We start from the raw sequence: 9,681 nt of genomic DNA on the forward strand, positions 1-9,681 counted from the left end.
TAGTTCGGCATACGTAACACATGTCCCAACCAACGCAGCTTCTGGTGCTGGACACATTCTTCAATGGAAGCACAACCCAAGGATGTCCCATATCTCCCGCTTGGGGAAGAGAAATGTTCAAAAGTGCTTCCTGATAGTTAACCAAATCGGCGGGAATTCGGTTGCTCGACGGACTTCGTACGGGATCCGATTCATATAAGAGGTAGTCCAGTAACATCATTGAAAAGGTAAGGACGCCTGGACAACTGTCATTCAGCTGTAGCACCCTTTCGGTGCCTAACTGCCATGACACCCGAAGGAAGCACGAGGGCGCCGATACTACCAGGTTGCCGAAGGGGAAGTCGAGAGGCACAGGTCGTGTTCGAACCACGAACCTTCCGATCAGTAAATTTGCGCTCTAACCACCGAGCTATCTCGCCCATATGAATATTGTTTTGTCTAGGGTGTCAATGAAGGATGCGTCATATACCAGAATAAAAAAAACGATGCACAAGAAGTGGAATGCCAGCTGCATGGCACTCAGACCAATTCCTACAGTTATGCCTCTTGGTATGAAAAACTCGCAGAGCAGTAAACTAGACAAAGACAGTCTGACTAGTGAAAGGGCAATTGCGGTCATTCTTCGAGCATCCTATCCGATTTACTGTCCCCTCTGTTTTGTTTTCGTAATCCCGTCAACATTGCAACAATCAACAACGTTATGATGCATGTGAACTCCCGGTCGCACTATCCTGTGGTGTCGTTAGTTATGGGCAAAAGACTTTTTAAACGTTGGGTCCACGTTTGCCCATAGCCTTGATGACGTGAATCAACACAAACTAGGCATTCTATTCAGAAAATGAGCAACTCATTTCATTTCCCGGTGTAGACTAAACGAGCGTCATTCCGCTTCTCCCTTAGTTGCAAACCATTTGGTTGCTGCAACAAGCGATTCGATTTGGTTCCGCATTCAAGTTTGGAAATGATGCTGCATGAGATGAGGTTTATTCGCAAACTTCCGATAGAATAAGTTGCGCGCCAGTGACATTTCTATGGCTCGGCTTAGCCGCGGTTAGGAAAAGCAAGGATTTACAAGTGAACAAAAAACTGGGACACCAATGTGCTACTCATCATTTACACGAGAGTTTGGAGTGATAATTTGGGAAGTTTGGGCAGCAAGCCACCAGTTGTCGTATCGTGGCTTCACAGTTGCAAAGTGGTTATACAACAGTGCTCCAGGAAACGCAGAAGGCTTAAAAATGAGGAATCGGCAATCGGACGGTTTATGCTGATGTCAAACAGTTCATAGCCAGGTGACACATATGGTGGCTCGGTGATCGACGATGGTGGGGGAAGTGTGACTTTTTCAGTGGACTTCGAAATTGAACAATTGATCCTTGCTTGACCATGATTTACTGGTGGCAGCTGTGACTTAGATGTCTCCGTCTCTGACGTAGTTGTCGCAACAGATTTTTTCGGCTCTGGGCGTCGTAGAACTGTGGCAGCGTGTGATTTCAGATGGGTTGAACGATTAGAAAACGTGACATCATGTTCGTTCATTGGTTGCGGAAGCAATGGAATTTCGGGGAGATGGATCGTCCCAGAGGTCAATCTTGGTTTGGAGTCCATTGGAAAACAGTGGTTTGCCAACTGAACACAAAGATCCACAAATCCCGGGAAACTGAGTCCATTGAGGTAACATGGTTCTGTTGGGGGAAATGAATGGAGAGGATATTTTGGACAAGCCAATAACGTGCACCAGCAAGATATATGGGGGCGTTAGTTGTTTAATGCACTGACCCTGTGTTCAATTTGTGTACATCCAACTAAAAAATTACTTTTTGAACACTGATTGTCAGGTGTCCGCGTGAATGTTGAGTATGGTGCTGTTTCTTCTGGAAAAACTCTGAGAAAATACTGCGCCGATGATGGTTGGCTTGAAAGAAATATTGCACAATTTTTGTCCAGCGGCAGTTAATTGATGCATGCATCCAATAGTTCAAGCACTGTTGTAAATGTGTTCGATATGTGGCGGGGGAGTTGACTGCCAAATCAGCTGTTTATTTTGACTAGTCAGACAGGCAACTGTGTGTGCCTTCTCTTCGTCAGCTACGTGGCGACTACTGATAGCTAATAAAACCAATTAAAAATTCAAGGTACGTCAGACGAAGCGATGTCGTGGAGGATTCACCCAAGATTTTTGGGTTAGGTAAAATAACAGGTGAGATTTGTGGCCTGGAAAGATACATACATGCATATATACATACATACATACATGCATACATACATACATACATACATACATACATGCATACATGCATACATACATACATACATACATACATACATGCATACATGCATACATACATACATACATACATACATACATGCATACATGCATACATACATACATACATACATACATACATGCATACATGCATACATACATACATACATACATACATACATGCATACATGCATACATACATACATACATACATACATACATGCATACATGCATACATACATACATACATACATACATACATGCATACATGCATACATACATACATACATACATACATACATGCATACATGCATACATACATACATACATACATACATACATGCATACATGCATACATACATACATACATACATACATACATGCATACATGCATACATACATACATACATACATACATACATGCATACATGCATACATACATACATACATACATACATACATGCATACATGCATACATACATACATACATACATACATACATGCATACATGCATACATACATACATACATACATACATACATGCATACATGCATACATACATACATACATACATACATACATGCATACATGCATACATACATACATACATACATACATACATGCATACATGCATACATACATACATACATACATACATACATGCATACATGCATACATACATACATACATACATACATACATGCATACATGCATACATACATACATACATACATACATACCTATTAAATTTACCGCCAAACGAGACACGATTTCTAAACGATAGGTGACGTATATGGATTTTTCAAAGTTTACTATTTTTTAGTGATCATTATGATGCTTTGAGCTAAGAGGTGGTGGTTGAGGCGCAAACTTTTTAACCCGAAGGTTTGATTCCAACCCGACTCTGACATCTCGACTGCGCCTGTCTAGGCTGGGTCAACTTGGTGGTATCTCAGCCTGCGTGCTTGATTTAGGTGGCATGCCAGCTAGGCACGGAAAGCGTGTTATAGGTGAATAGTCATTTATGGTGCCATTATGCTTTTACAACAAATTACGTTACGTCTAATTTCACTCGTTAGATTGTCCATCAATTCCATCAGCTTGACTTTGACGAATTCGGACGTCGAGCGTCAAGTGCTACTCTTCTTCCTTCATCTAAAAAACTCGGTACGACCACGAGAGTGGTCCCCATGGTGCCGCGGCATTCGCCAGGATTTGTTTTGCATTCTATCATAGAACGTTGCATGCCCCTGTATATGAGGGATACGGTAAATTGCTTCGTATCAGTTTTGCTTTTCAGTCACTAGTAACGACCTATTAAGAACACTGTTTATTCTTACAGAAAGGCTGTTCAAGTGTCACCTTCTTACTCATTCTAGACAACTACTATACCATCATCTGATGTAACAGAAACATTCCTGACATATTTAGACACCCAACAGACTTCAAGCAGAAAAATTAGATCAGAAATGTCATCATAAAATCCACAGAAATATCCATGAACTGACAGATTCCTTTACTCAACTCTAATAGACGGCTAAAACGTCCGCTATCTCTTTTCGGCAGTTGAGTGGGTTCCTGAAACTAGCAAAAACGGGGTTGATCAGTAGAGCTAGACATGCCCATAAACCTGTTTCACACCTTGTCCAGGAACCGATTTGTGACATCACAAAAGTATGGAGATGGTCATGATTAAGCGCCTCTCGGAATCTCTGAATCAGTTGGTCGTAAAACGGACACACAAAACAACCGACAAGGTCTTTGGAATGACATGCAACTCCGATTCAGTGTTTTAATCAAGAATGGTCTTGCTGATGGCTTGTTTGGTGGCCACGTATCCCGCAAACACAGTGGTCCACTCACCTGGACAAAGGAATCTTTTGTGGCAAAAGTGAAACCCTTGCTCAACAATAGTTTCACTGAATGTTTGACACTTTTTTAAACAGCAATTGCATCCCGTTAACTTATCGGACGGTCTTGTAGCGCCCCATTGGGGGGATGTATATTACCAACGTTAGTGGAAGCAGCCCTCAATCCGAGCTCGTGCATCAACTAAGGCTGAGTTAGCCTGCATGCATAAAACAAAGTGCTGCTGAATTTTACTGTACAGTTTTACCGAGCTCTTGTTTGTGCCTAAAGACTGAAATTTTAGCCAGTTAAAATAAAATCTACGGGTGACCACTATCAGGTGGTGGAAACATAGTTCTAAGTACCACTCTCTTTGAAAGGTGTGTGATTTGTCAGCCCGATGTGAGTAAGCCGTTGGATCAATAGATTGGGCGACCGTGAATGTGAGATGCATGTTGAAATGTGCGCAGCTGCAAAGGATCAACGGATCTATGTGAGTTTAATCTGTCTTTGGTCCGTGTAGGTTCACGCGTTCAAGCTGAATTGGGTCACCACACTGCTTAGTTCTACCAGTAGCTCAGAGGTCATAATTGCCTGACTTCGAAGAAGAACTGTGATGCGTGTTCTTCCCTTTAATTTCTTCCTAAGTACTCTGGTCAGTTGCATTCATATACAGTGATAATTGTGACGTAAATGAAGTGTGACCCAGGGGTAGAAGGTGATGACTCCTCAAGATATAAAACAGCCTTTCTTGGTTGCGCCTCCAACTAAGTTTTGTTGCTAGAAACGACATCAGTCGGTTGAATATGGAGGCTGGAAAACTGACGCCTCCCGTAACAGGTAAGTACAACTCGAGATCCTTGAACCGCGTTAATTTAACGCCACTTTTAATACACCCAAACATATGGAAGCTCTCTGGAATGACAATATATCGGTTCTGGAGTCCGTTATTCAATGTAATCAAGAGAATTGTCGACTGATCGAAATTAATCGGAAATACTCCCTGTTCCCGTTAGGGGATAGATTTACCACTGTCCGATTAGTATACTTTCCTGCAAATTAGATGCCCGTTAACCAGCTGATGGACCAGGAAATAGTCTGGTCCTTCAGATGCAGGTTCTGACACATAGAAAACAAGGTTTATTAGGATTTGCTGAAATACTTCAATGAACCAAGAAAAGTACAGAAGACCTCACAAATCTGAAGGAGACATCATCAGTGCACGGCGTGAGGACGGCCTAACCGACACAGCTTCTGGTGCTGGACGGAAGTCCCCGTAGTTGAAGCGAAATTTCGCTCTTTAAATTTATTGTCAGAGCTCGCCGATGGCAGCTTACATAAACTATGGTTCTCAGTTTCGCTGCTTCAGGAGACAAAGTCTCACGTTCAAGCAAGAAGATAGCCCGCACTGTGGCTTGATGGACGCTTCTGTTGAGATGCAAGGATGGGACACTTTGGTGCCACAAGTGTCTCAGAATCTCAAAGACAAGCCGAGCCCTGATGGTTTGTGCACTGACTCCATCTGTCACAGTCGGAACTAGTGCAACTTCCAAGGTACGTAAAACGCTCTACTGACTAAGGTCTCTCTTTGAATTGTGGTTGACACTGGTGGTTGGTTAGTTCATACAAAAACACCTCGGCCTTTCGCTCCCCTCCGATGACGAGGAGGATGTTGTCCGCATATTCCACATCAACTACGAATTCGTCAGCAGCTATTTGAGCATCCGGGTTTCGGAGGCTCTCCAGTATTTGTCTTACGATCTCGTCGATCTATAAATTAAATAGGAATGGAAAGGTTGAGCATCTCTGACGGGCACCACTGCGTGTGGGGAAGCTTTCTGTTATATTCTTACACGCCCGGAATTTTGCGATTACAAAACTGCGATGACAAAATTCCGTAGTTTAGCTTGCTGGCCAAGCGTGCTAAGGAGAACAGATCGTGTGAACGATGCGAATGCGCCTTGGAAATTCAGAAATACTAAGTTTACTGATGGTTTGTAGTTTTGGAATTGTTTTAGCCCTTGAAGGTGTGTGGTCAGACAGACTGGAACCAATAATCCAAGGACTGACATAAGGCGAAGAAAAGTGAAGCCAAAAGTCTCGTTAGGACTGGGTCAGTCTGACCAGTCTGTCTGATCAGTCTGACACCACTAACTCATGACTTCATCACCCATCTTTCAAGATTGCGACGGGGGGGGGAAGTCATTTGAGCCCTAATACCGAGCTGATACGACCGGGGTGTGTTCTCCACTGATCACTCAAGTAATCCTGTTTTGCTTTCAATGCTTACTTTCTACCCATTAAAATACAAAACAGGTTTAATCGGCTGCATCAAAAGTGTGTTCACGGCCACTTTCCGAGCTCCCAAATTTCTAACAAAGTCGCACCCATCATGCGGGCACTGCAATTTCATCTTCTCAGGAAAAGTGGAGTTACTAGGTAGTTTTGTCCTTGTTCTGCTACACTAGAAACCCTAATGTCACACCGATACTATTCGACTTTATTTAGTATATGAATTGAAAACTGCTAAACAACTATGGATGGTTGGTCAGTAATCAGACGGGGTACTGTAACTGTCGCTCCATTTACGCAGTTTGAGCGTTCGGGTGTTGAGTTGCTCCGTGAATGAATTGAAAGTTCCCCTTTCCGAATGGTGCATTACTTCAGTATTCATTTGAACCCAAACTGAGAGTTGGATTGATGAACTTCACCTAAGACGTAGTAGGATTTGGACGTAAAATGAAATACTTTGATATTTATTGTACATACTCCAGTTTCAGGCCCACATGAAACACGTACTGTTGCAAGCATGCAGGACGGTACAAGTCGCCTACAAACCAAACAGTTCAGCACGATAAATGCTACTCACCCCGTCCTTGTCTGGACAAGTCTGGCTCGTAAACCCGCTGCCACCAGTTTCGGTGTTTCGCAAATACCAGGTCAAGTTCGGTGAACGAGAAACCCAGGGCATCCATACGAGATCGTCTGAAAAGGTGAAAGGGCTTCCAAAACAGTATATTGGATTTTTTCGCTCTGCACAACTCTGAGCTAATAGAACAGAATTCAGGCTGGAATACTTCACGGAGTGAAAAGTACGTGACTGGTTCAAAACATTTATTCGCCGGAGCTATTTATACGGTTCAGTGGTTATCAGCTCACGCATCAAGAGAGATGGCGATTCAGAAAAAGCCAACGCATCGAACAGTGTCTGGACCTTCAAAGTTACAGTCGAAAAGTCGCCTCAATGTCCTAGAAAAGAAATCAAGTGTATGACAAAACTGTTGATAAATACAGTACTCCTCCTAATACTTGAATCTTAATTTCGAGTTTTAGGGGTCTTGGAGCTCTTTGTGATCCTCCAAATTGACTCAGGAATGAATTGCTGTTTGATCTAAACCGCAGAGGCCTAAACCGGTCATAAAATTTGGCAGTTTGAACTACAAATCAAACTCAGAATCAGAATTCGAGTCGACCGGAGCTTCTGTGATTATTTCTGGCCCCAAACCTTTGTCAAACACCGCAATACAATGTGAGAAATGATGTGTTATCCAACTCATCCCGCAGCATAGAGGCCACAGACCAGTCCTGGTGCCATACTGAAATGTACAGTTGTATACTTGTGTAAGGATTCCTTCTTAGCTGAATGGAGATCCCGTAAGTTTGTTCCTATTTTAGTATGAGTGATAGTCCAACCAAACAAATCCACACAACTCTTTTGTGTCACCTTCTTATTTGGTTCAGCTATGTTTGTTCGTCTATCAGACCAATTACCGAGTTACAACTGAGTTACAACTTGATGCTATGTTAGTATACTCATCCCAATCAGGCACGATTCCCTCATCATCTCAATGTCTGATATTCAAATCCTTGTTACCCTGGATGTAACATGCTACTCACAAAGGTGATCTTTGATTGGCTACGACACTTGTTGCCCAGAGTTTTAGTCAGCCGCATATCAAAACCAATAAGTGTGCAAATGATAATATGGGGGCACTCCTTCTCTTTTGTTACCTTTGTATGCGCTGTATGATCAGAATATGGTTCGATGACAGCTCAATGTTGTCAAAGATCTCCTGCCCCGATGTGTATTCAAGGTCCATCTTAGTGTTTGATGGCCAATCCAACTTACTAAAACAAAGTCCAAATCTGAGTTGGTAAGATCTATGGTTATAGAGAAACCACACCTTTCCAAAAACAGCAATCCCAATCGCTGATATGCTGCGCAGCTTTTACTTACGACTGTAGGCAGCGAAAGGTAGGGCACTCCGAGGTTTTCGGACATACAGGGAATGGTTTCTAAAGTAATACAAAGAAAGTAAACCGAACAGGGGCCGAAAATGAGCGCTTGACATAAAGGAAAACTAACCTGCAGAATGTGCGAAATGACGTCAAGTCCATTCGAGGAATGAATTGCGATTGGATGCTGTTAGATTTTGTCATTTCCGTTCCGGAATTGCTTGTCCAGTTGTCGGAAATTAGGTTTGGATCCTTTGGTGGCGAAGCCGCTCTAAGTTTGGTTCTTCGCACAGACAGAACGGAGAGGAAGATATCGGCCAGTAGGTCCATCACACGAGCGGCAGAATCGATGGACTCGATGTTCAGAATTGTAATGAAAGCAGGCGCGGCTGATTTGTGGAGATTGGGGTCCCCGGCCAATTTTATGGCATACTGTTCCTTTGCTTTGTTCAGTTTATCGCGAAAACTCTGGTATTCAGCGCCACAAGATCTCAACTTGGCTGCCATCATTCGTTCATGGGACTTTTCACCTTCAGCATAGATCAGCTCCATTTTGGCAAACTTTATCTCTCTCCGTTTGATGCTGATTGATAAATTCAGGAAAGAATGGTACCCCACGTCCTATTTTGTACAAATGTCTTTACCAAATGTCAAAAATAGCATTCACTGTCTGTAGAAATCTATAAAATTACATAAAAGCATGAGCTCGGTAATCGTTATACAACCCGAATCAGGTGGGAACACCTGGACTGCGAATACCGCTGATTCAACTAATATTTCACAGAAAATTCTCACCGATAAAAATGTGGCCTGAAAAGGCCGACAGCTCAATATCCACAATCAATAAAAGAAACAGAGTAGGCTATCCGCTGCCCATATATGGAAATAATTTATTATTACCAAAATTTCTTGTCCATGGTGACCCAACAGTTTAAAGCTTACGATGTGGATTAAAAAACGCATCAGTGACGGGGGCTTCATTTAGATCGGCCTACCCATTCAGTTCGTCCATGATGCCCGAGAAAAAATTCACCAAAAGTGAAATCGAATTAAGTCTAGTCCAGGTTGAATATCACCTGCCAGTTATCGAGGAAAAAGTACCAAACCGAGTCCCAGCCGGAATCAGGAAACTTTGTTTCCGTAAGCACAAGGCATGTGTGCAAACATGTCTCGAAAACTAACGTGCTCACAGTTGATTATTCAACGTCTGGTTATATCCCAGAGAAACACGCAAGGCAGCTGTCAGTAAATTACACTCCTATATATATATATATATATATATATATATATGTATATATCAAAATGAGCTGCCAGTCAGTGCTCAAAGTATG

At 42.5% G+C, this 9,681-nt stretch overlaps 1 protein-coding gene across 1 annotated transcript in view; it reads right to left on the bottom strand.

The window, feature by feature from the left end:
• Nucleotides 1-965: 965 nt before the first annotated feature.
• Nucleotides 966-9,681, bottom strand: part of T265_12704 (hypothetical protein) — a gene marked incomplete at both ends in the record, with an annotated part of 42,035 nt that continues 33,319 nt past the window's right edge. The window contains 3 exons of the mRNA XM_009165054.1: nt 966-1,685; nt 6,984-7,099; nt 8,481-8,933. Coding sequence (XP_009163318.1) covers nt 1,183-1,685; nt 6,984-7,099; nt 8,481-8,933 — 1,072 coding nt within the window. The remainder of the gene's footprint in view (nt 1,686-6,983; nt 7,100-8,480; nt 8,934-9,681) is intronic.

The sequence above is a fragment of the Opisthorchis viverrini genome, assembly GCF_000715545.1.
Source record: "Opisthorchis viverrini unplaced genomic scaffold opera_v5_11, whole genome shotgun sequence".
NCBI lineage: Eukaryota > Metazoa > Platyhelminthes > Trematoda > Opisthorchiida > Opisthorchiidae > Opisthorchis > Opisthorchis viverrini.